The 27,751-nt window shown below is 42.6% G+C and overlaps 1 protein-coding gene across 1 annotated transcript in view; it reads right to left on the bottom strand.

The window, feature by feature from the left end:
- Positions 1-4,574: 4,574 nt before the first annotated feature.
- Positions 4,575-27,751, bottom strand: part of LOC106745974 — a 38,706-nt gene continuing 15,529 nt past the window's right edge. The window contains exons 10-21 of the mRNA XM_014622051.1: positions 20,871-20,973; positions 15,939-16,111; positions 13,496-13,994; positions 12,593-12,989; positions 12,241-12,475; positions 11,610-11,781; positions 11,045-11,284; positions 10,344-10,499; positions 8,810-8,967; positions 8,470-8,579; positions 7,565-8,086; positions 4,575-7,354 (exon numbers count right to left, since the gene is read on the bottom strand). Of these exons, the coding sequence (XP_014477537.1) occupies positions 7,202-7,354; positions 7,565-8,086; positions 8,470-8,579; positions 8,810-8,967; positions 10,344-10,499; positions 11,045-11,284; positions 11,610-11,781; positions 12,241-12,475; positions 12,593-12,989; positions 13,496-13,994; positions 15,939-16,111; positions 20,871-20,973 (2,918 nt within the window). The 3' untranslated portion in view covers positions 4,575-7,201. The remainder of the gene's footprint in view (positions 7,355-7,564; positions 8,087-8,469; positions 8,580-8,809; positions 8,968-10,343; positions 10,500-11,044; positions 11,285-11,609; positions 11,782-12,240; positions 12,476-12,592; positions 12,990-13,495; positions 13,995-15,938; positions 16,112-20,870; positions 20,974-27,751) is intronic.

Here is a 27,751-nt window from a genome sequence, read left to right as displayed (position 1 = left end):
ATGGCAGCGGTGTCGAGGAGGACAGCGAGTATTTAACAAGATAAGAAGGATGACACATACGCGACATCGCAACAACACATTTATAGACTATCTCACGAATAACCAGACGCATACCGGAGAATTCGAGAAGCGCTTAATATTACGCACAACCTTCGTATATATCGCACGAAACGCAACAAACGCGATCGAGATTATCCTTAAAAGCCAGCCGCACATTGAGTCATGTAGCAGGTGCGCGCCCATCGTCGTAAATGCCGGATCGCGCGCCCGTAATAATTTCGACAGAGTTTTGATTTGTGCGGTTCAATTCACTAAGGAACTGTCGGTTACAAAAAAAAAGAAAAAACGATCATAATTACAGAATGTAGATATTGTACTCGTGTAGATACCGTACCATCTGGAATGGAACGTTACAGCTGAAAGGTTTAATATTAATTAACACGGTGACGCAAGCAACCGGAACTATGAAGAACCGATTAATCAGCTTCGACCCACTTAGCGCGATATGCCATTTAGCACTTGATTATTTTTCTAAGACATTGGACGACCATAAGGTCACCGTGACAAGAAGTCGTTCCCGGTAATGCAATTTCTCCCCACTTTGCCGTATCAGAAATCCACTATCCGTCTTTTTCAATGTGCGTCTAGAGTTACTCTTTACTTACTCTACTTACTCGCCGGAGTCCGCTCACGTGGCGCGCATAATGTACATACACAGTTCTTTTTTCCTCTTTTCTTTTTTTTTTTACATTTTACTCGTCGCATTATAATACTCTTGCTCTCCTTCTCACTTTCTCCTTCTGCATTACGTGTGCACGTGTAGCCATGCGTACATAGGTACATTTTTAATATTTATATGTATATATGTATATATATATATATCTATATTTTATATATATATATATGTATATGTATGCGTATATAGATATTCTTTTTTTTATTTTTCATTCGTCTCTTTGCGAAATAGTTCTTTACATCTGCTTGAATGAATGTGCAGTTGAACAGTAGGCGGCAATGGCTGGACAGAATGGCGTTCGATGACATTTTTTTCAATTTTTATTTTTCGGTGTTCTCGAGAGCGGGGGTGTTGTGTGCTCGCATACGACGCATTCCTCCTTTTTGTGTTCTCCCTTGACCGAGCAATGCCTGAACTGTCGTCGAGTACAGTAAAAAAAGTCGCTTTGTACATTAGTATACCCGTGCCGCGGCGCGAGAGGAGGAAGAGTTACACACGACAAGCGCAAGTTTGTACTGATTTGTGGTATTTCCGGGCGAACTCGAACGCAGGATCGAACATTTTCATATTTCAAATCACGTCTTGTACGCCTTCGAGAATCGACATTGTTGTGTAATTTCGACACGTATTCAATTTGGTGATGTTACAGATATGAATTTTACACGAGACATTTTTTGCTGACTAGCAAATCCAAATCTGAATACAACGAAATTACTTTTCGCAGTTTTTTTTTCATGAATATATATCAAGTTCCAAGTAAACGTGAGTGAACGATCGTAGCACGAATGTGCGCGTGTGCTAGTCGAATATTCGCGAATGATTCACCTGGAAAATATAATTTTGCGCGATTAATCGAGTATACATGGATTAAACTACGCTTTTAAGATTAAGGTTAAAATTAAATTGCAGCCATAATGTATCAGAGACATTACATCTTGTGCTTGAGCGTAGCGTGCAATGCCTATATGTGTATCTTCAATTTTATAAGTGAGAATTCGCGTGAGATATCTGAACGTATATCTCGAACTTACACATGATATTATACTTACGATTACGAAATCGCAATTGCGTCATAAGAACATGTGCGTGACGGATCTCATCGTCTTGCGAAATTTAAATGAACCTGCGCCGATTTCGCCCCGATAAATACAGGATGTAAATTAATTCGCGACTACTATTCGCATTGCGTTATTTATTATGAAAATTTGAATAACTATTTTTTTTCGCGATGCTCTTAATAAAGTAGCAATCGTTAAGTGAAATCTAGCTAATCGTTTGAATTGGTTAAAATTGTTTGCGTGCAGTTTCGAGCATATAATAACGTAATTTTTTTATTGCAATAAAATTATAATGTTCGCATTGAAAACGTTTTTTTTTATAACGTTCCTATATGTGAATGGAAAATAATTAACATCTCATCAGGAGATATTAACAATGTTTCACAGGTGCGAATTAGTTTACATACTGTATAACGCGCGATGAATGAGCTTCCCAGAGTCTCTACGCAGACTGTGAGACGTTGTGAAAATCGATACAGTGACCAATCAAATACACTTCGATCACACACTGAAACATCTACGCTTACATACTGACGAAGTAGAATTTCGAGTTTCTCTCGATCTCCAGTTTCGTTTGCCGCTATCGTGTGTTCTTCGTTCGGATCGCGAAATAATATATAACTTTACAATAGAAAACCCATCATTTTCACACATGTACAGTGACAAACAGGTGCCAAGAAATTTCGGTATCTTCATATTAAACTTACTTCCACGAAGGTTAATACCACTAATAATTAATCATTTAATCTCCGAGAAAATTATTAGCTGGACCAGTTATAAAAATAACTGCTACGGTTAAAGAGCTTACTTCTAAATACGTCCGAAATCTATATTTTTCAAATACAGATATTGCATTAAAAATCTATAATGAATAAAACAGTCTTGAACTTATATTACAAAAATGAAGATCGTCTGTTCTCTATAGTTTTATAGAATGAATTGTAACGAAATAGTAGCAAAATTTTTAATTTTATATGTATATTTAATAAATTATGAATTTAAAACGATTTCTTCCGTAATTGATTAGCATATCCTATTTCATTTCATTAAATTTATATTTTTTATATGATTATGGTAACGTATTTTATATATTCGTATTTCATAGTTCGATCGTTCCGCAGAAGCATTACAAAGATTCTCGCGTAAATGATCGATATAAGATATTAACGATGAGAACCACACGATATCCGAAACGAAAGATTTTTCGTAACGATTTGGCATGCAATAATAATCGGCTTTCCTTCGAATGAAGACGTTTCGAAACTCTACTTTCGTCCAGCCGCTTGCCTGAACAATAAGACACTTAACAGTTTGGCAATCTTTGCGACGAAAGGAAGACCGATATTAACCCTCAACCACTGTGGTTAAATTTTGGTTAAGATTACACTACGGTGCCGTCAATTCTGACCCCGATAATTGGTTAGAGAACGGCTTTACTTCTGACTGTCATCAGCATGTCATCAATTTGTTATATTTGTGCTGAATTAACTGTTAACTTAAAATTTGTATAATTTCCTGACAAATGGATATTAAAATCATTTTTTCGTTATAGTAATACATAATATTTGAATATACTATCGAATTATTTTAATACTACTGATAAATTTTCAGTAATTTCTGCAATGTAATTATGTAATAATATGGAAGATAGCGAGCAATCTCATCTTAAAATCGACGGTCTGCGAAAACGTACAAACTGTTGATCCTAAAATCATTACATTTTGGCTTACGGCCAAAAAAGTCCAGTCAATTGGATACACGAACTATACACTATTTCTCGCACGCAAAATGTCTAGAACTGGGAACAGATTTGAATTCACCGTAGTGGTTGAGAGTTAATGGCCTTTTTATCTTTACGCACGTTACACCGTAATATATATTACTTGTTACGTATATAATAACACAATATACGGGGGATCGGCGCTCGAAAATATCATGTCGTATTGCGGACGACCCCAATCGAGATCGTGTAAAAATATTTCCTTCCCTGGGAGTCCCAGGGAAAATCGATTTCTACAAAGGATCTCCAAAGAGAGCGATTTTTTGCGGGATTTTCGATCCGTCTATTAAATCGCGCGATTTCGCCTCCCCCCTTGTTTTCTCTCTGCCGTCTCTTTATATTTCTCTCTCTTTTGATATAGTCGTCATAGAAGCGTAACCGGAGCCAGGCTGGTTGAGATCTTTTCCCAAGTTTCGCAAAAATTCGTCGAAATTACGTTGACCAGACTCGAATGCAAACCCACCGTTTTCGCTCGGAAATCCATTCTCCCGGCGGAGAAGGATCGTCGATATGTCTCGTCTTTTCGTTAAACGGGAAGATCGGTGCAGTTCACGATTGTGCGATCAAAAATTTTGCGGGTACAATTTGAGAAAAGAGTGTCCCCTCTTTTGAAAGGGGGACATCTGTCTCGTCAAATGGGAAAAAAAGGGACCCGCGCGCTGTCGCGCGAAAAATTCTTTCTCCAGTCTGCCCCCGTGTGAATTTTAGAATCTCCGCCTTAGAGTATTCGAAGATACAAAATCTACGATAGAAAACAGAACAAGACCTCAAATATATGTGATATTTTTTCATCTCACACTCAACATCGACGCGCTTGCGTACTTTATCGTCATTATTATTTCTTCGTTATTACTATTATCGTTATTATTTTTTTTATTATTGTTATTATTTATTATTTTTAGAGTTTTATGCTTACCGATACGTGTATATATACATACACACATATACATACATACATACATATATATATATATATATATTATGTGTATGTATATTTTTATTTATACTCTTTTAAGCTTATCTATAGTAGTAAACTTCTTTTAATGAATATTATTTTTTATATGTGTTATTAGTTCAGTGTTTTTCTTTTTATAATACAGATTGTCACATGTCGGCAATTTATTAAATGCCGTCGATATCTCTGGCTACAATATGCACGCGCCCTCGAGAATCTCCAGTCGATGATTACAGAGGTTTCCTTTCATTCGATCGCGTTAACATCGCGCCTCATGCTCGCGACAACGACGTTGTATCGTCAGTTCATTCTCCGTTGCTGTCGTTCTTGTCTCATGTACGCGTAACAGGTGACAATGCCGCACGGAAAAATATCACTGGCCACACTTGTCCTTGTCGTTGTCCACTCGCAGTGCCGCGGCATAGTGATTCAGCTGCGACACAGTTCTTCTTAATTAATTACCTCGATCCCTATCTAAACCGAATTTCCGCGCGCGCGAAATCTCCTTATTAATGGTAAGAAAACTGTGATGCTTCTCGCGTTCGCGAGACCTCAGCCCGTCGATCGATAGTACACTCCATTTATCGATCGCGTATTAGAATTAACACGTAGCAAATCCTGCATCGAAGATTGATGACGCCTACTCGCAAAACTTTAATACGAAACGCCGATCACGTCGTAATTGCGTTCCCCACTTCTCATCCCCTCTCTCAATTCATCAATACTAAGTACTCGCTGCCTTTTGAGACCTTGGAAGAACATTTTCTGCTATTGAAAATATAACGTACTCTATAAAAAGACGAGTCATAAAAACTCGTACGAAATTCGAATGAAAAATGATGTTAAATGCGCATATGTTTTCAAAGATCCTAGAAAAAAGAAGCAGTAAGAAGGCGTATAAATATAATTTTTAATGCTAATGTTACACTCAGAGAAAGAATTAGCCGTAGCAGCTAAAATTTAGCTGTGGCGGCTAAAATGTGTGTTTGAAATAGGGGTAGCTAATATAGTTGCTGCCGCAGCTAAATTTACTAGCCGTTTGAATTTAGGCGCTACAATGAAAAATATTAGCTAGAATGCACGATAATACTAAAATCATATTCACATTTGGAACTCCACATTCCGAAGAAATTTAATACTTTTTCCCTGTTGAAAAGACCAGGTAGGAATTCATATAGGAAATCCATATAGAATTGCATAGTTACCTCTGAGGATTTGCGCAAAAAACTCAGATCCTAGATAAGAATCCGTGTGGATTTCCTATATGAATTTTCACAAATCATGTGGATTCTTACATAGATTTTTATTATCCTATATGGACATAAATTTCTATGGATTTCCATAGAAATCCATCAGGAAATTTTCAATAGGGTTCTTTTTTTAAACAAGTTGTCCTTAAGAATAAGATTAAGCATATGATGATTTTGCCTGAAAGTTTTACGCGATTTAATGCTATACCATATTTGAAAATCACGTTTAAGCACTGATGACATCGAAGACCTTTGGGTCAATTACTTCAGGTACTAGACTATTTCGTCGATTGATATAAACGTCTTTCGTATTGTCTATGTATGGTGTAATTAGTACAGCTAATCAATTTTGGCTACTCGTTGGCTAATAATTTCAATTAATAACATTGTACCTCGCAGCAAATGCGTTTTACTTCTAACAGCCAACTTTTAGCAATGACGGCAAAGTTCGAGCTGGCTAATGAGATTTAGCTGCTATTGCTAAGTCATTTTTCTGAGTGTATCTTGATACACGATATGATAATGATATGATGAAAATTAGACTAACGCGATGAGAGACCACGAAATTATGGAAGCATTGTTATAAGGCGAACTTTACATCTTAAGAACCGGAAGGAAAGTCTATTCTTCGTGTACACTTTAAAAGTTCTCGTAATTATGCCGAAAACCATTTACACGACACATGTGAAACTTTTCTTTCCACTAGCGCGGGGGACGATATTTCACGGTTTTACCGTGATATTTGTCGAATAAGCGGAAACTTTCGAAGTTCCTTTCATCGTAGTGCCGACGTCCCGCGACCGTCGTGTTCGCAAACGATTAACTTCTTGGCGAAGGGAGAAAAAAAGTTCACGTTTACTTTTTTTTCACATCCTCTTAAAAATCCCTCTTCGTCAAGTTAATCGGATCAGTTTGCGAATACGACGCGATCGCGGGATATCGGGATTACGTCAATTTTCCCCCGGCGGATGATTTACCGCGATGGCACGAACAAAACAAGGGCAGCAGCTTGAGCCACCAGACGCGATTGAATTACCGTGCGAATATCGAGCAAAGTTTGTGCGAGTGGAGCCGGGACTGTATCTAAACTCATTATTCGTCGAGTGGCCCTAGCAGCAGCGACCTTATACGATCTCGGAGCAATCTATCATAACTCTTGTCAGGCTCCGCAGTGTAATTATCCTCTTCTACGTATCGAATATCACGGTCGCTTGACGTTCTAATTACAGATCACTGCAGCAAAAAAAAAAGGTCGCGATTATCCGCGCGCAACGAGTCCGGTGGCGCAACATAGTTGCAGAACGGCGATGAGACGAAATAAGACATTCCCGTAGTCGGAGAATTCGTCGGTCGATCGTCGAAAAGTGTCTTCAGGTACACATCGTCCTACGCGACGTCTCTCGCGCGTTTCCATCGATATTCTTATAGCCCGTAGTCGTAGCTGTCTTCGTGCTGCACTTTCTTCTGATACGCCTCCAAGTAGGTGTCGACGTTTCTGTAGGTGCCTTTGTTCGCTTGCTCCATCAGGGTCTCGAGAATACGCTCGTTCTTTATGGCCTTCGACGGCAGCACGATCTGGAAAGAACGAAAAACGGTTAGAATTAACGCGCAGCAAATCCTACTCGCCAAATTTTTCTACGATATGTCGATTACGTTGTCGCGATTGTGTTTCCTATATTTCGCGATTTAATTGGGGAAATAAATTACGGATGTTACTTTACATCGTAGTGTCACCTAGCATTTCGATCGCGTTCCTTCGCGCACCTTCGCGCTTTCGATACTTACCCTGATCAGTTCTTGAGGTGTTATGTCGAATAATTTAAGATCCCTACTGAGCCTGTCCATGATACATTTGAACTCTACCATGGCGTCGGTCTTCGTCTTGGTTTTGATTCGGTGATTCGCCCAGTTCAGCATCGCCTCGAACTTCTTGATCTCCGTTACTTCGAGAGTTTGACGGGACATGATCGTCTGCACCATCGACTCACTCAGCGTGAGAAAGTCCGGCCTCTGGAAGAGCTGATACGGCATGTGGTCGATGAACGTAAGGACTGTATTGAGCAGTTGCAAGGCGGACGTGTAACGCCAGTAGTAATTCTCGAGGACGCAGAGCATCACGCAGACGACATCTATTCTGAGGAACTGCTTGACGTGATGCATGCAAGCCTGGAGAAGCTCGGGCAGGTCGTAGTGCTCCGCGGCGCATATTAGACCTGGTACGTTGCTGCACGTCAGCGGGCAGGATCCGGTGTGCAGATAGTCCAGCAGAATTCGGAACGTTTCCGGATCGAACTCGATAATGTCGAACTGAAAATATTGTTTTTTTTTTTTCTTTAATGAGAACAACGAGAATGCTAATGTGACGTTTCAATTGTTTCTATAATAGGGAATGATTACAATAATAATACAACGATTCGTCACGGATTCAATATTAATTGGCGCGATTGCTAATGAAAGACAGAGTGGACACAGCAGATGTTAAGGCTCACTCGAAAGCGGGGAATAACGAAGAGATGGAAGAAACATTGAAGTTCTTACTGGGAAATATTGAGATGTCTCGGTATACAGTTGATACGATCGATTACATATTTTTCAGGAAATTGCAATTTCACGCGATAACTCGCGTACTCTTAGAAAACACTTTTCATCCACTCCTCGGTATGAAGATACGCGTTTGACGTCACGCTCACCTCGGTCTGTGCTAGTTTCGCTCTGTCCACTTTCTGCGCGTCCGCGCAAACGCTGAGCCTCGGCACTGCCAATGATTGGGCCGCTTTATCTTTATCTTTCGCTTCCTTATCTGTAAGAAATAATGTTTAAACTTTATCCTTTCACTCCATCGCGATAGAACTTATCATAAGAACGCATCTTTGCATGCTTTCGCATGCATATCGTTAAATATCAAGAGTGTGCGTTATATTTGGATACCAAGTCGCCGAAGAACTCGTGATATACGAGATAGAAGCTTTCATCCTTTTATATTTCTTTACCTCGCTTCTTCTTTTCTCACAAGAAACGATATATACGTACTACTGCAGTCTTGCGAGCTGGCCCATCGTTTTCGATCCTCGCTCTGCAGGGCATTTCCACTGCCGTGCTTCCTAATGCTCCTTCCCCATCCGGCGGTGATCGTACCCAATCGTGAGAAGGCCCGTTTCACCATCGGCGACGAGGGGACGCTTTTGGGCCTAAACACGTCAGAACCAGTATCTCACAGAAACCGCGGAGCGGCACTTGAAGGTTTGGAGATGGAATTTACAAGGATTTCACATAGAAATAAGGACTAGGGTGTGGGCGAGGGTGAGAGGGAGGGAAATTAATTGTGTAATCGGTGAAAAAGAGGACATATTGAATATAAAGTTACGAAACGAAAACGAGACAACAACGAAAGCTCGCTCCCAAAGTTTAATATTGGTACGAATTAACGTGCGGTGAGCCTCGAAATAATTAATTACGCATAATCATCGAATCCACAGCAACGACAGAAGAAACGCTTTGCCAAATTATTCATATAGTCAGCGGATCGTTACATGAAATTTGGAGTATTTTCAGCGGAAATTGCAGCGGCACGAATTGCGGTAGTACGAAATTATCGGCGATTACGTTACAGTGAAAGTAAACGGAAGGAAGCATACTTGGTGATCTCAACATTACTAACGGACAGAAAAAGAGAAAAAAAATGCACAAAAATCAGAGGATACAGATCACAACACGTGACACGTCTCGAAAAAGTGTCAACGAGCAAAACGGCGCAGAGAATACATTCAACTATGTAATACATTGAAAATCCGTTGTTCGTAAAATAACTTCTCGTTTCTTTCTAGCGAACGAAGCAAGACGAGTTATACTATACCGTATGGCGGAATATTGCGTGTGATCTTTCAGAAGAGAGCATGCCACATAGAATTTATACACGACACGTGATTTAAAAGATTTTGGCCCTTTGCATCATATACATGTATATATACGGTATATAAATAAAGAATATATATTGACAAATAAGAGAAGATAATTGTACGAGATAATCATGCGGTGCCGTGAGGATAGGAGACATGGATGTGCCGTGAAAAGATACATATATTACGGTTCAATATATCTATATATCTATAGATATATATTTATATATAAATATGGAAGAAACATTCGACACACTGAAAATCGCAGGCATTAGTCTCACCCCTCGAACGAGTTTCCAGTTTATTCTCGTTAGAGAAATCCAATTTTGCATAAGAAATCGCATAAATCCACACTTCTGTGCAATTTTCAATCGATACTCTTGTCGAGTTCGCACTCGACGTCCTAAGTGAATGCTTTCAAGTCGCCAATTAGTTGTACGAGCATGCTTTGCGGAGTCGTGTTAATATTATATCGATAGTGCTTCACGAACGACGACAATTCGGTTGCGAGGCTTACCAGTATTTTTTTCTTTTTTTTTTCATAAGGACGACGGATTCCATCTCTTTACTGAGCGGACTTCGATATCAACGATTTCGGACTGGGCTCGTGAGACTAACAGATAAATATCAACAACGGGATAACAACAACTATTCGAGCGCGAACGTACCTAGGACTTTCCATATCGGGAACTTGAAGAAAATTCGAGCTCTTCGGTTTCTGCGGGCTGAGCAATGTCGGCGCCGGTCTCGCGAGTAACTCGGCAACTGGTACTTGCGGGCTCCCGAAGCCCGCTTGGATACCATACAGCATTTCTTGGAACACTCTGTACAAAGACAAATATTTATGCAACACTGTAGATAATCTTTTTATGTTGCCTATGAACATGAGCGGATTTTTCGCGAATAAGTGATTTCTATCTAACAGAGGCGTATTTCTAATATTTTCTTTTCTTTTAATTTCATTTATCTCTTAGTTTTGTCACTACGTATTTCATAATTACATATATTAAATTTATGCTTTTGTTCTCCTTTTTAATCAGCTGAATTTAATATCGCATAATTATTTGTTTCAATTTTCCATTGATTGTATCAAGCTCGCGAATCTGCGAAACACAGTGAATTTAATTAGAAAATATTTATTTCGTGTGTAGTTCACAGTGACCAACGAATTATTGGAAAAACATCTTCCCCCACCAGTCCAATTAAGCGAACACAATCGTTTGGGTTTATAGGACGTTAATTCGCAGTCCCGCGTGAAAATTATGTAGCGCTTAAATTTCAACTTGGTAATTCGCGTTTTACTTTTTGATCTTGCCACACGAAATAAACCATGTCCATAATTTTCGGAGCATTCGTTGAAGGTTGTTACCTGCTTCTCACTGCTAAAATCGCCCTAACACCGATGAATCTGACTTTTTGTTTTTGCTGCCCCGGCACGAGGAAGGAGACATCGAACAGACTAGCGTTTAGCGTCATATTCGCTGTGTTATTAAGGAACACTCGGGTGAAGTCCTTCGCGAGTTGATCATAGTCCTCGAACTGATCTCGTACCGAATCCAACAAAGGCGAGGACGGTCGCATGTGTCCAATCGGTCGCCAAGAACCTCGTCTAGAAATAAATAATCACAAATCTAACCCCATCGATCGATATCGAGTGAATAATAATTGATTAAACGTTTTATAATCAAAGATACAATAAATTTATAAGGAAAATAGTAAAATAGTTCATTATTTTATTTCAAGACATATTTCGACACGCAGTGCATCGTAAATTAGGTAGAGAATATGATGATAAGAATTTTTCAGATATATGAAACGTATGTTAAAACGATATAAAAGGTACGTTAATCGTATTTTACGTCATTATTCTTCTTTGCATGTTCATTCATTAGCATATTTTTTCATGTTAAGACCGTTATCGTTACGTTTCTCACCTATACGGCTTCGGGATTTGCCCAGTTTCCGCATGATTCGCGAGATTCGCCACGATGTCCTCCAACATTTGACTCCTCGTCCTCTCCTGCATCCTCGCGAATTTCGGCGCTGAATAACTCGCCCTCTCGCCGTTTACGATTTTCGTTAAAATCCATTCGCGGAACATCGGACCTGTTGCGTCCGGATATTCCAATTCGATAAGTTAGACAATGTAAGGGGGATTTTAAGCTGACGCAATTCTGAAGTGGCCCAGCCAACGCAACTTTAATATCATTCGTACCGTGCGCTACGACTTTCCGTAATTGACAATTAGAAGTTCGGTAATTGTACCATGACGCTAAAATGGAAATTAGCAAAATCATATTGAATCTGTCGAAACTAGTCACAGGAACAATGTAGATTTATACGATGGAAATTATAACATTATGAATAATTAAACATAATTACATTTAATATTCATCACGTCGCGATGATTGCATGTTAAATAAAGTAGCGTACGACGAACATTCGGCTGCGGTGTGCGGATTTGAAGGAAAATTGTTTTTCAAACTTTCTATCTCGCGGTGTCAATTAAACTCCTTAGCTCTTTCTAGTTGCACTACTATTTCGATATAAAAATCGTAATAGCACCTTTTTCAAAAACGCTTTGCTCCCACAGATACGGTTTATAGGCCCCAACTTCGTCCCTCGTGACCACGGATACCTCATATCTCGTGATTTTCCGCTTTATCCGTGGACTTACTCGCACCACAATAAACGTGTGCAAAAAATGCGACTTGATGCAAGCTGGACTGAACTTTGTGTTGTCGGCTTCCAGAAACACGACGCATACTATATCGTTGCCGATGTGTCTCTTTCTCTGGAGCTGTGCGAAACGAAAAACTTTCGATGCAATTTCCCGGCAGGTTAAGTTAAAAAAGGTCTCATCAAAATAAAATGAAAGCAACGAAGATTGCAAATGCAGGGGAGAGGGGTGGCTTACCTTTTGAGGGTCGTGCTTCTCGTAAGGCAATAGAGTGGACACGTGAAACATTATCTCGATGCCCCTCCAGTTGGTGTAGACAGAATATAGGCCCGTCAAATCGTGCACGGTGTCGAGACCGCCTTTGTACTTATCGAAACCCTTCAATCTGATCTTGTCGCCGAGAATCTGCAGAAACTCCTCGAAGAGCGGCGAGTTGCCGTTGTTGTCGAGTATCTGCTCCTCGGTAATCTGATTTTCCTGTATATACATCACCCCCACTTTCAGCTCGGACTTGATAAAAACTTGATCGAGCTTCAGAAGTTCTTCGGGCGTGTCTGGCAACTGGCCCAAGGTCAGCGGCGGATTGATGTTCACCTCCTTGCCGAGGCTACGTACTACTTCTTCACGATTGTACCTGCGCCGAAACTACCATGTGTCTCGTGTGCTCTCGAAGAAGGAAACCGTTAATCTCATTAAGGGATTATATACATCCGAGCGACCCGATAAACGCTCAATGTTTGAATTTTTCCGTTGACCACCTATTGTCTTTATGAAGATGTTCTTTTGAGGAATGATTTTTCATACTTTTATTTACATATTACATGAATATAAAATCAATATAAAAAAGTTGATATATAACGCTATTATCACTGCTTCCGTGAAGCTCGTCATCGCTAATCAACTTTTTGCAATGGGCTTCATAGAAATCAAAGTATGAAGAATCATTTTTCAAAAGGACATCTTCATAAAGTCAATAATGTGCGTATGTAGTCCCTTAAGCTTATTTAATTGTCGAGAGATAAGTTTTTATATGAATTGAGTAGACGATTGCATGTGTGTGCTGTTGCTAATTTTACCGATGCAGAAATTGCGATGTACCGTGTGTGTATACGCAAATAGAAAATGAAACTTGACAATTACCGGTCAGCAAAGACGCAGCTGGCGGGGATAAGGCCGTGGACCGTGTAACTGATGGCTCTAACCAGGATCCTGAATTGGTCCCGATTGTTGAGCATCTCTTGCTTGATGCTGAGTATCACCGGTCCGAGATCCTCGTCGTTCGTGAAGTAATTCCAGTGCTCCGAGCCGTAGAAGTACTTCTCGTAGGTCTCTTGCTCGACCGAGGTGAGCTCGAAGCCTTGATTTTTCTCCCATTGCTCCTCGATGGCGGTTTTCTTCCGTGGCACATCGTCCGTGTCGACTTCGTTCTCCTCGAATAGACAGAATCTGTTGTCTTGCTGTATATGCTTCAGCATCGACAACGGCTCCGACTGCTCCTCCCCGTGCTCCGGATCGGTAGCCTCGCGATCGCTCTCAGTCTCGTCCCAAATTGTATCCGACGCGATCTGCGGCCGCGAACATTCGATCCAATAGCCGGCCGTCGATGTCAGGTTGTGCGGATAGTCTTGGCAGAATTCCTCTACGGGAAGATTGATCCCTTCAACTGCGTCCATCCCTAATTTGCCCGTTTTCTTTTTTACAGATTTGCTTTCTTTTTAACGTGTACTAACTAAAATGGATGAAATCTAGAATTCTACAATGAATACAAACAGGATATGTTTTTGGAATGAATACGACCGCTTTGGGCATCTTAAAATATTGTGAATATTTAAAGATTACCCTTTTAGGAAATTCTTGCGTGTAACTAACATAACATCCGGTAACTTAAATAAATGCGACCCTCTCTTGTGTCCTTTTTCAATTGTTATCATAACGCGAGATCTTCGTATGACAGGGAGGTCATTTCCGGCTGAAAGTTTCTCGAGCGGTTTTAATCGTCTTCACGAAAGGTTAAAGCATCGCGGATCAAACGGAAAAATCGGTGAAGTGTGCGATCGCTAAGGAGCTAATATCGCAGGGTAAAAATTATTACATTGTCGTGGTGCGCGTTATACGTAAATGCAATAATCCTCGTTTTCATCGTGAAGCGAGCGGATGTCGATCGAGCAATTTCACTCAAAGCGAGATTAACGTTAATTAATCCCGCTCGTCTAACGCTCTCTCCTCGGCGGAGCGAATTGATGAGCTCTGGCGCCGATAGTGCCTTTGTTCTCCGGGGATGCGAAAAGAACCGGCCGGATCGTCCTCGAGGTGAAAAGGGTTTGTTTAGAAATTAGAGAAACAAAGTGAATGAGAATGGCAAGGAAAGCGAGAGCGCGTAAGAGAACAAGAGAGAGAAAGAGAGAAAAGGGGGAAGGAGAGGTGAGGAGAGAGAGAGAGAGAGAGAAGATCACACGCGAAGCAAATAGCAGCGAAGACAAGCACTCTGCCTGAAATCATTAAGAGAGGAATCCGATCCGACGAAATAGAACCTCGAGGGCGAGTCGAGCGTGAGAAGCGGAACGCGAAGGTGGAGAACCCCGAAGTGATTCTCCTTCCACGAAGCGGACTCACGTCCACTTAAGCACGTATCCCCGATAATATGTTTCTTCTTCTCCAACCCCTCGGCTGCCGCATCGTTTTATCAATCTTCGTCTTCCTTCTTTCCTTCCTTCCTGCCTGCTTGCTCTTTTCGCCGGTGCGTGTGGCTGTCGACGATACCGCAGTCGATTCACTGTAAGGTAGAACACCAAGCTATTTACAGACAGGGCTTGGTATCCGAACTTAGAGTGAACCGCCTGCGGTGCCTTCCTCTTCTTCTCCGCCTGCGTCTGCGATTCAACCTAATTGTCGAGCTCTTTGTCCGCTTATAATGACCGTCCATATATCTCAGCGGAAACCCAAATTTCGGCACGGCGCGATTGGCTGAATTGCAGCCTGACCTCACATCGAGAATCGTGAAGTTCTTCGGTCTGCAAAGCGATGGATCTCGGGATGTGCGTCAAAGGGAGATATAATTCTCGGGACTGGGGGGGGAAGGGGGATATAAATCTTGGCGATCCACCGGCAAATGGGAATTCCTGCCTGAAAATGATTTCAACCGGCGCAATATTAGTCCGAGGAGTCTCAAGATCGCCCAAGTTTCGCGCGACGATCCGATCTGAAGCCGAGGGCACGCGACGACGGCCGTCCTCGTTTCCTCCGTTACTCACTCTCGCGTGTCTCAGCGCGATGGCGACGTCATTTATCGCGATCCTGCCGTCGAAGACGCCTTCGCTTTCGTCGCTCGAATCCGACGTCACGAGGTACCTTCGCACATGTAATCGTGCGTAATCCAAGACGGGCGGAACCACCTGTAGCTTCGTCTCATACATATGTACTCTCGCAAATGTCAGCGGCCTCGCGTTTGCCGAGTTCGCGAAAACGTAGCGATTCGAGCGTCGCGAGGGTAGAGAGAGAGAGAGAGAGAGAGAAAGAGAGAGAGAGAGAGAGAGGGGGGGAGCGAAGGAGAAAGAATGAGGTCTCGATAAAGACGAGTACTTACCGGTGCACGCTTGAGGTGGCAGCGGGAAGATCAAGGTAGTCGAGGACTTTCTTCTCGCAACTGCGCAGCCTAAACTTTGTGGTTTGAAGCTGCGCAACTGCTGCATGAAGTCCGAGCACTCCATCAGCGCCACGTCGGCAAAGTGCAGATCACAAAGTATCTGGTTCTTGAACCTGGAGAACGCAGAACGGCCCTTAGAATCGCTCGTTGAGAAAGGAGTGGGTGCTTTGAGCGGTTTCTTGCCATTGCCAAGGGCCGTAAAGGGCGCTCGTAAGGTCGCGATTACAGCGGCAGATTGAACGTCTCTAATCAGTGTGCCGGCGACGATATTCACGAGAGTTTCCTCCCTTCGAGATATAAAAGCGACGAAGGCACGGCGAGAGCAGGCCGATCAAAGTGGTCGATTCTCGGATTATATCGGAGAATTGGAAATTTTTTTTTCGACCGACGCGCGTCTCTCACTTCTTCGACAGGATAATACCGGCGAATTGGAGCGCGAGTCTTATCGCGGGATGAAAACAATCGAGAGGAACGAAGTTTCGTGAGAGTTCGGCCGCTTGATAAAATGCGAATTGTCGCCGTGCCGTCTCGGCAGCCGCCGTTATTTGAACTCGCCGACTCCCTTATCTCTTTTATCGCTCGCCACTATCGCAGATTTACGCGATACCAATTAAAATCATCGACTGCCCCGAGATTCTCGCGAAGATCGCGATAATTCGTAGATCGCGATAGTTTCATTTCTGGGATATGCCGACAAATTTTCTCTCTGACGAAAAGTATTACAGACGCGTGCAAATTGCCAGACTAATATAAAATTTTATGTAATATTTTTTTTATTTAACTGTATAAGATTGTATTATATTTTCAATTAGAATATATTTTTTTTGTAAAACCCAACCTTTAAATTACATGCCGCATTTTTTTCCACATACTTAGTGTGCAAAACTGAATTTTACAAATTTCGTATCGAGTTATCTTCGTAAAATTTGATATTTTTTAACTTCGCGAGAGATATTAAAACTTACTCTCTCTTCTCTGGAAGTTTCCGCGATTTATAAGTTCGGAAGTATGGGAAATTGAGCGTTTTAATGCGCGCGCGGTTTATATACCGGTTCTTTGTTAATACCTCCCGATATTGCGCCGATACTTCGGTATCCGATAGAATGATGATCGGGCGTCACGACGAACGTCGCGGAGAACGTTATTTCCTCAGCTTCGCGCGACAATTCCATTTATGTTTCCTTCGCCGACAGGACAGCCCCCGCGTTATGCGTAATACATTGACGCATTAGCGACCCGCGCGAAGGTTATAAAACGGGTCCGGTAATCGCGTAACGTAGCATTAAAACGTCCATTCCAATCCGGCCTGCGTCTGACAGCATTCCGCGCGTTATTTCCCCAGCTTGTCGCCGGATAATAGATATTTTTCGATATCCATCGTGTTCGAGCCGTAGAAAGCTCGCCGAAGAATGACATTACGGCGCACCGGGTTTTTAACGCGCGGCGACTCCGCGACGATAACGCGCGTCCTAACGCTCATTGAATCGCAAATGGGCCCTCTGAATCGATGGTCCGATGGAAGGATCTCGTCCGTCCCTTTTATCCGCGAGATATCATGTAGAATCGCCGATTGAGCACGTCGCACGTGATCCGCGACCGAGCGATGGGGATGGCTTTCCGATCGGCTGAGCCTCGCGATAATCCAGCGTGGGTGTCGGCGTGTGTGATGCAAACGAAATGTCCCCGGACGCGGGGAACACGCGACAGATAGCCGCGGGGTACGCGCGATAGATAGCCGCTTGTTCATTCATAGAACGAAATAATATTGGCCATGCAAATACGGGGCGCGAAAACACGATACTCGGATCGGATTCCGTCCGGCCGAGCAGCGGCTCCGCGTGACTCCCTTGACAAAACGGGAATGATTTTCTATGAGTCATTTCGTTCGGGTCTCACTATCGATCGGATTAATCCGGGAATCGAATTTGCCGACGTTGCTCGCTTGTTCGTTCGTTCGTTCGTTCTTTCGATTCCCCATGATCCGGATTGTCGCCGTCGTGTTCGTCGAAGTTTGTATCTTCATGGCGAAGTGGCGAAGGCGGTGGTGGCGGGGTAGTCGCGTACGGGATAAAATAGTAAAAGTCAGACGGTCTCGCGATGTATAGGCGGCTTTCGCTGTTGCGATCTATTGACGCCTTTCTCACCTCGGCGAACAAAGTGTTAAATCGCGAATGGAATCCCTGTTGGCGTTGCGTTTCAAAAGTGCAGTTACGCGACGGCCGTTCCTCGAATGAGTGAGTTTCTCGCGTTACACAAAGGCTATCCTCTCCGTAGCCTCGCGCTTGATTCGGCTCGGGATGGCTGAAGAAAAAAAAACCATAAGCGCAAGGAAAACAGAGGAAGTGTTCCGCGCGTGTGTGCCGCGGGATAGAGTACTTATAATAAGAGTGGCCTCACCGTATGTCTGATTTCTGATTGGCTTCGCCATATTTTCGGCCAGCTTCCGGTTGGGATGTGTCAAAGGTTGCTTCCCAGCAAGAGGCAAAAGTCGATACAAGTGTAGTTAGATCATCTGTTACTCTTTTCTTGACCAAATGTGAAATAAACATGTGATGAAAACAAATGATGATGTAACTAGACTGATGTCGACTTTATTTTGGTTTGCATCTATTTTTAATCCTTTAAGGTCCAGTGTACATAATTATAATATTCACTTTGAGCTCTCCCCAAATTTTGCCTGTCGATAAAGTACGTAATGGTTCCGTCGATATAATATTATTAATCCTAAATGAAGCTTCTCCGTCCCAATCTATGAAGTAATTTTTTTATAGCTGAAAATCAATATACGCAATCGCATGTGGAGCCAAGTCGTCGACGCTCGGATTTATATAAAGTTATTCGTAAAAAAACGTAAATATATTCTATTAAGCGGAAAAGAAATATTTCTTAAGTAAAACAATTTTAATATTTCCTCACTTTTATATACCTTAAACGCCAAATATACATAATTACGTTACAATGTACATTCAGAAAATCGTACTTCTCGACGGCCAATTTTATTCGGATAAAAAAATTGTCATCGAGAACGTCCTTTAAGACGATCTTGTAAATTACGTTTTACTCCAATGGGATGTATAAGTCTTAAAAGAGGAATAATATTTGAACATTTCTCGTATATTATGACTGTGAACTTCCGGTTTTAACTCAAACATAGCGTCTACAATGGTGGCTATACTTTTATTTTAGGTACTCTGGCACGGTGCGCTCGACGGGGCGACAGGTATACTCGTCGACAACGAGTCGCGCGGTCTATTATTTCTCGATCCGTGAGTTTAGATTAAACGGTCGCGTTTATTCGTCGTTTCACTTTTTCTCCGGCGCGTCTACTAGAACACAGCGATCTGACTGAATTTCGCTCGAGTCTATTTCATCGCGAGTATCCCTGGTATTCGACGTCCGATGCTCGAGACTGAAATATTCCGAGAATTCAGCCGTCACGGAGCCGCTCGTCTCGTGGATCTCGTTTCATGTACTGCGGCCTGGCCTTTTAAAGTACGAGGGGCGACGCAGGGAGAGTCGAGGGCGAATTCACAGGGCAAACAACGCGGACGGATAATCTTGCCCGACGTGTTGTACGATTTTACATTTATTATTTGCATTTCCCTCCGGCAAATGGTGCTAAATCGCGGATAAAAATTATAGCGCGCGCTATCTAACGTCGCGAAAATATGAGACGGTGGACGCGCCGACGCCGGCGATAAAAATCGCGCGCTTCGTGCGATTAAGCGTTTTCCCCTCTCCGGACGACAGCGATCTCGGATGTATGCAAAATGAGAAGCTCAGCGGTAATTAGACGCATTTCGCGTTAAATCGTGCCGGAGGTAGTGAAAAATAATAAATCGACCGGTAAATAATAAATGATAACCTGAATGATAAAATCGCAATTTATGATTCAGCGGCGATTTTCAGTGCGTGCATTACCTTTTACGCCGTGAAACGATTTAAAATCATGCACAATGCAGAGCGATGTCATATTAACGCGTTGTTTCCGTTTACATTGAAATCCGTTACACAGAAGAGAAAAGTGCTAAATACAAATAAATAATTATCCCAATATGGATATTATCCTTGGCAAATTTTCACTTGGACCAAATAAATTTTACCTAGATCGGGTAGATATTTTACTTGGACGATTTATCTGGAAAATATTTTACTTCGATCAAGTAAATATTACTTTTACTATCCATGTAAAGATTTGCCAAGGAGTATTGAAGTAATTATTTACTTGAATTTTGCACTTTTTTTCTATGTACATAACCGAAGGACTTGCGAAGGGAATGTCGCCGAAGCTTTCTTAAAGCTCCGCTACAATCTTTGCATACAGTTTGACACGCGTTTCGAAAGAGAGTTGGGCATTCAGTATCGCGCGATACGCGTAACAATGAAAAAACGCGAAATTATTCGACGTATTAATGTAAAATGGCGTGTATACGTAACACAGCAAATTTAACAATAAAAGTAAACACGAAAGATACCGTGGAAAGCGGTAAATACAGGCGTGGTCTCGCCAAAGACCCTTTTTATCCATCCTAAGCTCAAAAGCCGTCCTCCCCCGAACTCGGCGCGAATGCTGGCAAGGAGAAACTTTCTCTCGTGATTTCGGCGGGTAGGTGGACTGACTATATATCTCTTTTTTTTCCTTTTTCCTTTTTTTCATATACGGCGAATTGTCAGCGGACGGTGTTCGATTAACGATCGTTAACGCCGCGCCGGAAGTCCCGGCTGAAATGGGAACGCGACGAAGCGAGCGCGATAATTAAAGGTAAAGAGGCGCTTCGCGCATTAATGAGGCACCGGTTACGACGGCACTGATTACTAAAGCGTAATATCGTTTTACGACTCTCGCCGGAAGTGCGTCTTACTCGTACTCACCGTCTCGCCCGCTTCTGATTGGGTCCCGTGAGATTCAGGCCGCAGCTGTTACATTTTAGGCACTCCTCATGGTAGTGGTTGTTGTCGTACAACGGCGAGGGTTCTGGAAACAATAAGCACAGAGAGATACACAGCGGCACAGAGAGACACAGGTGTGGGGGATTGATGAGATCTGTGGTGTGCGAAAGGACCCGATCTCTTGCACAAGAATGCCGCACGCGCGGCATATATTCGCGAAATAGACTGTATCGAATCTCGAAGCGAAAAAAAGATCCGTTTAACAAGGCCAAAAAAACGTTACTTTATCGATTATAATTAATAGAACGTGTGCTCGAACAGGTGCCTGAGGGTATATTCGCGTCGCAAAACGTATCCCCTCCCCCTCGTTTGATTAAAAATATTCACATTCTCACGCGAGTCGGCGAGACGTGTCGAACGTTTCACCGCAGATGCTTCGTCTCTGCTATAAATAGGAAGATAAATTATTTTCCAGCGTACAGATAGATTTTATCCCGCGCTTTCTTCATCCTTCGTTCCATAAGTGCTCCCCATATATTACGTAACATTCTGTATATCTTCCTCGTCATCGCCATTAGAACCTATGGAGTGTCCGGGGAAACTTGCTCGTCCCACCGTTTCCATTCGCACTATTTTTCTACCGCTAGTATTTCCCTTCCCCCTCTCGCACGCCGTGTCCTTACTTAGCTACCCTTCCGCGAGGTCGTGTTGAGCCGCCAGGGTGTGGTCGCCGCTCTCGTGACACCACACCACACTGACGCACCGGAGGCCGTAAAAAATTCCAGCGCGTGCCAGGCATGGAATTTTGATATCGGGTGGGAAGCGGGCGTCGCGATGCCGCGCCGTGCCGGTTTTGTCAGGAAACCGGACGTCGAGGCGTTCGTGACCGATGCGATATGTAGGTAGTAATTGCACGCATGCACGCACGCACGTCGGATCTGCCGGAGGCTCTTACAACCGCTGCTCTACAGGGTGTCTTGTGATGTTGGAATTACCGGAGCGAAATGGAGATATCTAATATCCCCCGTTCCGATCGCCGAATCTGGCGAAACTAAGACGATCTGAGGGCCTGAAATTGCGTTCTAGTAAAGAATATCAAGAAAAAAACGACGGGAGAGAAAATCCTGAAATACGATATGTTGCAAATTTTTATCTCCTTTTTATCATCATTTCTTTTTTTTTGTTAAATGTACCGTTTATAAAATACGGGATACTTGTGTGAAAAAGTCGAGAGGAGTCAACGTAACTGATAGAATATTGATTTACTTGTACGAGTGAATACGCAAAATGATGCGTTTTTCGACCGGCGAATCGGTGAATCTACAAATTATTTTGTATCACGTTGACGTATGTGTAATATTTTTAACCACTTCACGAAGTGATTTTGATTAGTCAATAGTTATCGAAACGAAGTCGCGAAACACTCTGTACACGGCAACACCCTTTCAACGCTATCCAGCGCACGAAGCATAACTGCGCTGAGTTTGGTCTCGTCATTCAACTTGTCGTTGAACTAGGTTGTTAGAAAGTTATACGTATATCCTGTAATTATATTATGACGTTTTAATAACAGCGACGCAGATCTCGAATAGAAATAGCGAGCTTACTCGCAGATATAATAATCCAAATTCGCCGAGTTAAAATTGTAACGGTTGCCTGCACGCGTAAGACGTTCGCTTTAAATGAGAAACGTTAAAGTTCAACGAACGTCGAATTCGACGTGATTTTAATTGGAACAATATTTTACAATTGGAAATGTATAACACAATAGGGGGCATGCAGCATTTCGCACAACATCAACACGTTTGTTATTTTAGAGAATAAAACATTTGCTTATATTCGTCTGAATTCCATATTATTATTCCGTGTCTCTGTTACAAATATAACATTACGATGGAAACGCTATTTCAATTTTTATTTTCGTACATACATTTTTACCAGGTATACAGCGATGTCGCTTGAATACGCTTTGTTTCTATCTTGTTGATTGTTTTTTAACTATAATAGGGAGTACAGAATTAACTCTGTGTAAAAAGACTGCATCGAATGTCTTCAACGATGCGTTTAACACGTAAACTGCCATGTGGATCGCCGGTGACAGACACTATAGCATTGTCGTGTTTCATTAATTAACGCATAAAGCGTAACTGATTGCGCCTAACGAAGCAATAGAAAGCTGATAAAACCAGCTGACAAATATATACACGGCAGGAAATACCATGTACTTACCATAACTTTGGTTATTCGAACTTCAGTTAAGCTTCGGAAAACAATTCGCCAAAATCAGCATGGCAGTCAGCATGTTAACGACTGTGTAAAATCGACTTTGTCAAACGACGTCGCGATTTGAACGCGCCGCGATTTAAGCAAAATGGAATCGCGACAAACACATTATTAATATTTATGTACTGTCAGCCGTATCGAGAAAAGTTTAGGAGACACCGATGACGCTGAAATACAAAGTAGCTACGACGCGATAATCTCGTTACAAGTTTCCAAGGGCCGTAATGTATTTCGTGCAAAATATCCAGAGCGAAATTATTCGCGGCGCGACCGTCGCACGTGATACAACATAAGATTACACAGGATGGTATAAACCAGACGTATTGTTCTTTCCAAGGCACTCGCGACTTTCGCGTCATACAATACACCGATACACCCGGAACTTCAATATCTTGATGCATCTCAGTAATTAAAATGTAACTCCGACTCGCTAATATTATTTCCTCTCTACCGCAAATTTCACGATTCGCGTTGATTTGTACAGGGGTTTTATTTTGCTCTGTATTTATTAAATTACATATTACGAGCTTGATTGAGAAGATTTTACTTCTCAAATCGCGCGCTGGACGCGAAATCAAGACTCATAGCTTCATATTTATTTAATTAACACGTTGGAGTGTGCAATTAATTATCGCATAGGTACGTTCGAAATGGAATTATTACGTCATGTTGATTTTCGACGGGTTGCTTTAATCTTACCGAAGAGCGGTTTACGCTCGTGTATGATTTTTAGCGCGAGTAAACATTGACTTCCGCATTCTAAAGAGATAAAGCGTTCGTACAAACATTCGCGGAAAGAAATCATTCGCGTTGCCAACTCGGATCGACGGGAGATAAAATCGTGAGGCAGCGGGCAATACTATGAGAAACGTCGATTAACCCGGCAGCGTACGACGGTTTACACGTGGCGATATATTTTTCAACGTTCCCGTCGCGGCGACGGCAGCAACGGCGGTATGTACACATCTCTTCGGGTTTCGCTTTTTATCTTGAGCCGCGCGACGCGATGCAAATCTCGTCTAAAATATGCAAGAGCTAAATCAAATTTTAACGAGCCGCAATTCGCGCACCACCGAGATAAAACGGTGTATTCGGGACGTGCACTTCGATCCTGGGCAAAGATTCGGAAAGCAGGAGACGATGAGGAGAGCAGCACTACACGTGCCGCGATGGCCTTTCTGAACGCTCCTCTCGCTCACATTATACCCACGATAACCGCGTTCTTATTTATACAGTCTTCCTTCGTATAAATAACCTGCCAGAAAATATATGAAGAGAGAGAGAGAAAGAGAGAAAGAGTAACGCGGAATGTGCAATCAACATGTTGCAAAGAGAGATGAGTTTCGATACTTTGGCCCCAGACCTGGTCGCAATATCGACGAAAGTGTATAGCGGAAAGTTAGAAGGCGGTAAATAAAGTAACGGTAACGCGATTGAAGGGAGGAGCCGAACTTTCCCCGTAGTTTCTATCGGGTAGGGAGTATTTTGAAAATATTACTTGAGTTGCGTGTTTGTTGTTCCGGACAGGTTACAGTAACCTGGAAGAAGGTAATAGCGCGCACGCACGAACGCGGTGATATTGACGCAGTCTTTATCAGTACTTTAACCTCGTTTGATCCCGTGGCTTTTTTTATTCATGAGAAAACAGCGACGCCTCCGCGCGAGAATAAAAACATGAAACAACATACTTCGACGGGGAAGGAGGAGGGCGAAATAACCTGCTTTAATTTATATCGCGCTAAAATACCGTACGGCTTAAATAGCCATCGGGTGGCTCGTGAAATACACGCGAGAAAATGGCTCTACTGAAGTAAAAGGAATGTACATAGAAAAAAATAAAGAGAGAAGAAGACTCTCGCCTGTTTTCCGTACAATATCCATTGTGTTTCAGGGGAGGGGGGAACATTCGGTATTCAGCGGTCTCTCGCTTTAATATCCTTTGTGACGAACTTTTGTCGCGGCAATGTACCGGCGTTATCTTACGTCTACAGGAGTACGATGAACGTTTGGGATCTGCATCTCCCTCGCCACTCCTAATTAATTAATTCCTCGCTGTCTGCCCCGTCCCGTTACTCCTGTTTCCGCCAACGAATGCAATCTCGCGCGTACAGCGCTTTTTGTACTGCATAACCACCGCAAATGAAATCTTCGAACGTTCCCCGAAAAGAGGGGAAAGAGAGAGAGAGAGAGAGAGATAACGAGCGAGCGTGTAATATCGCATACGCACGCGGTCGCTCCTTTCCACCCCTACCGTAGCACACTTTTATCGGCGTTTTAACCCCTGCTTGTGCCACGTGTGCTCAGACAAGGTGGTTTATCCGCCGCCAGTTTACAGCGTCTGTGCTCGGATTTGGTCGTGGTTAATAAAAGAAAAAAGGAAAAAAAAAACTAAGAGAGAGAGGGGAAGCGCGCATCTCCTGCACGGTACAAAAGCCGGATTTGATACGAGAACTCCGAGAGCGAGTTTCGTCGCCTTGGTTGAAGCGACTCGCTTAATTCGCATGTAAAACGCAATTACACGCACGTGCCGGGTGCGTAATGCAATTGCGTCTGGTTGCTCCATATATGATGCCTTCAGGCGGTGACGTTCGTTGCGAAAACCGGAAAGGATCTTGGGACGGAGTATTCCCTCTTTTAGCGTCTCGTAAAATTAACCTTATTATCCGATATCAAGTTAAAACGTGGGAAAAGCTTGAGCGACGCGTTGGTGTGCGCGGAATTAAAGGTGGAATTAATTATTTCGGGCAATTCTGTCGTTTTCTCTACGGTATTGTGCGCATGTCCGTGCATATGTAATAATTACATCCGGGCGATTAACAGGAAAGGGAGAGGGAGGAACAGGAAGGGAAAGAGAGTTATGTGCAATTGTGGTTAACATACTTTAACCTTTTCCAGTCCACTGAATCCAAGTGAAGTCATATATATACGAAATGTGTCAGGTTTCTGTTGTTTTACCTTTTATTTGCGGTATCTGTGACCAGCTCGATCTTCTCTCGACAAGAATGTCGAGGCATCGACAGCTTCCGTGTCATAGGCGACTGATATTTAGAGGAATTATAGGAAATCCGACACACACACACACACACACGCACACACACTGTGTACATTATATACTTTAAGAAAAATCCTCCGTTAAAGTATTTTTAACCCACCTTGTGTACCATTAACCATCTATCCATCAACATGCCTTCTTTCGCAACGCGCGACTGTTGATGAAAGTATTTTCGGATTATCCTTAGCAGATATAATGCATAGAGGCGGACGAAATAAACAGAGAACGTATAGTAATAAATATTATAACTTCTCTTTCTATATACATACATATACAATCCGCACGCACGCACGTGCGCACACATGCGGTCGATGAGGAATGATATTAATTTCACGACACAGCGCGAACTCCCATAAACAACGTAAACCAAATTTCCCAATTAAGTCTCAACTGTTTGGCGGTGCTGAGGCGTGATATCGGCACCGGATCATTTATAGACTTTTCCAATATGTGGGATCGCGCCGATCACGTACGTGGCGCGCGTTAAGCAAGACACGAACGAGATTTATACCAACTCTCGATGCCTTATCCCGTATGAATCATCTGTAAAAGTGGTCGAGAGAGCGGAACTTATACTCCGAGTTTTCAATCACTCGTGTTGAAGAGCGAAAAGAATTCCCGGGCTCCGTCGTGCCGAAATTGGTAGCTCGCGTTACGCGCGAGTACTCGCGATTGAACGGCTTACAACTAGGTTATACAATGTGTTCCCCATGAGGTCCCAGAGTTTATTCCTAAAGACAGACGCTCCGCCTAATTCGAGGTCGATCTTTTCGCGGGTGAGATATCGAGGAGTCGATAGTTTCGGAGTTGCGAGCGAACGAGCTAGGAGGGCTCTCGGTGGACCGGCTTCTCGATAGTTCACTTCCGATTCATTCACTTTGGACGATTTACTCGGGACGATCGCCAAGAGCGCAAACCGCGTAAATTCGGCCTTAGCGATGAACGCGGTCTTGTCGTCGGGAATTGATGACCGCGGAGCACGGCCTCGGCCGGTCGCTCAGCAGAATTTATCGAAACCAATGAAATTCCCGGATTCCCTCCGGGATACCGGCGGCGGTTACCTACGGTCGCCGCAGATGGAAATAATAATTACATCCCGCACAATTATTGTGTTAGAGACTCTTACGCGACTCGCGTCGCAAGTAAGAAAATTGAGCCGCCTATGCGCCTTCTATTGAATTATAGTATTTTGTGAATCTTTGTCTATTTAAAGGAGCGCACTTTGGACGAATTTCAGTGAAATCCTGGCCAAAACGTAAAAAGTGAAAGTAGATTTTCAGCATTGAAATGCATGCCAACTTCAAGTTGAATAAACAGAGAAGGTAAGAAAGTGATTTTGATCTCCTTGAAGCGTCAGACTGACTGCTGATAACGCTTTCTACGTTATCATTCTGGCGTTAGCGCTAGTGTCTTTCGCGTTATCCATATGGTTTCTGCTGCTAGACATTCGTAAAATGTTTTCGATACAAATAAATATTATAAATAATTATAAGTTAATATTTAAAGAACCAGTAGATAAAAGCTGCTA

Source organism: Dinoponera quadriceps, unplaced genomic scaffold (genome assembly GCF_001313825.1).
Source record: "Dinoponera quadriceps isolate SergipeBrazil2010 unplaced genomic scaffold, ASM131382v1 scaffold1872, whole genome shotgun sequence".
Classification (NCBI taxonomy): domain Eukaryota; kingdom Metazoa; phylum Arthropoda; class Insecta; order Hymenoptera; family Formicidae; genus Dinoponera; species Dinoponera quadriceps.
Note: the sequence above shows the minus strand (reverse complement) of the source record. Positions and strands in the feature narration are given on the sequence as shown.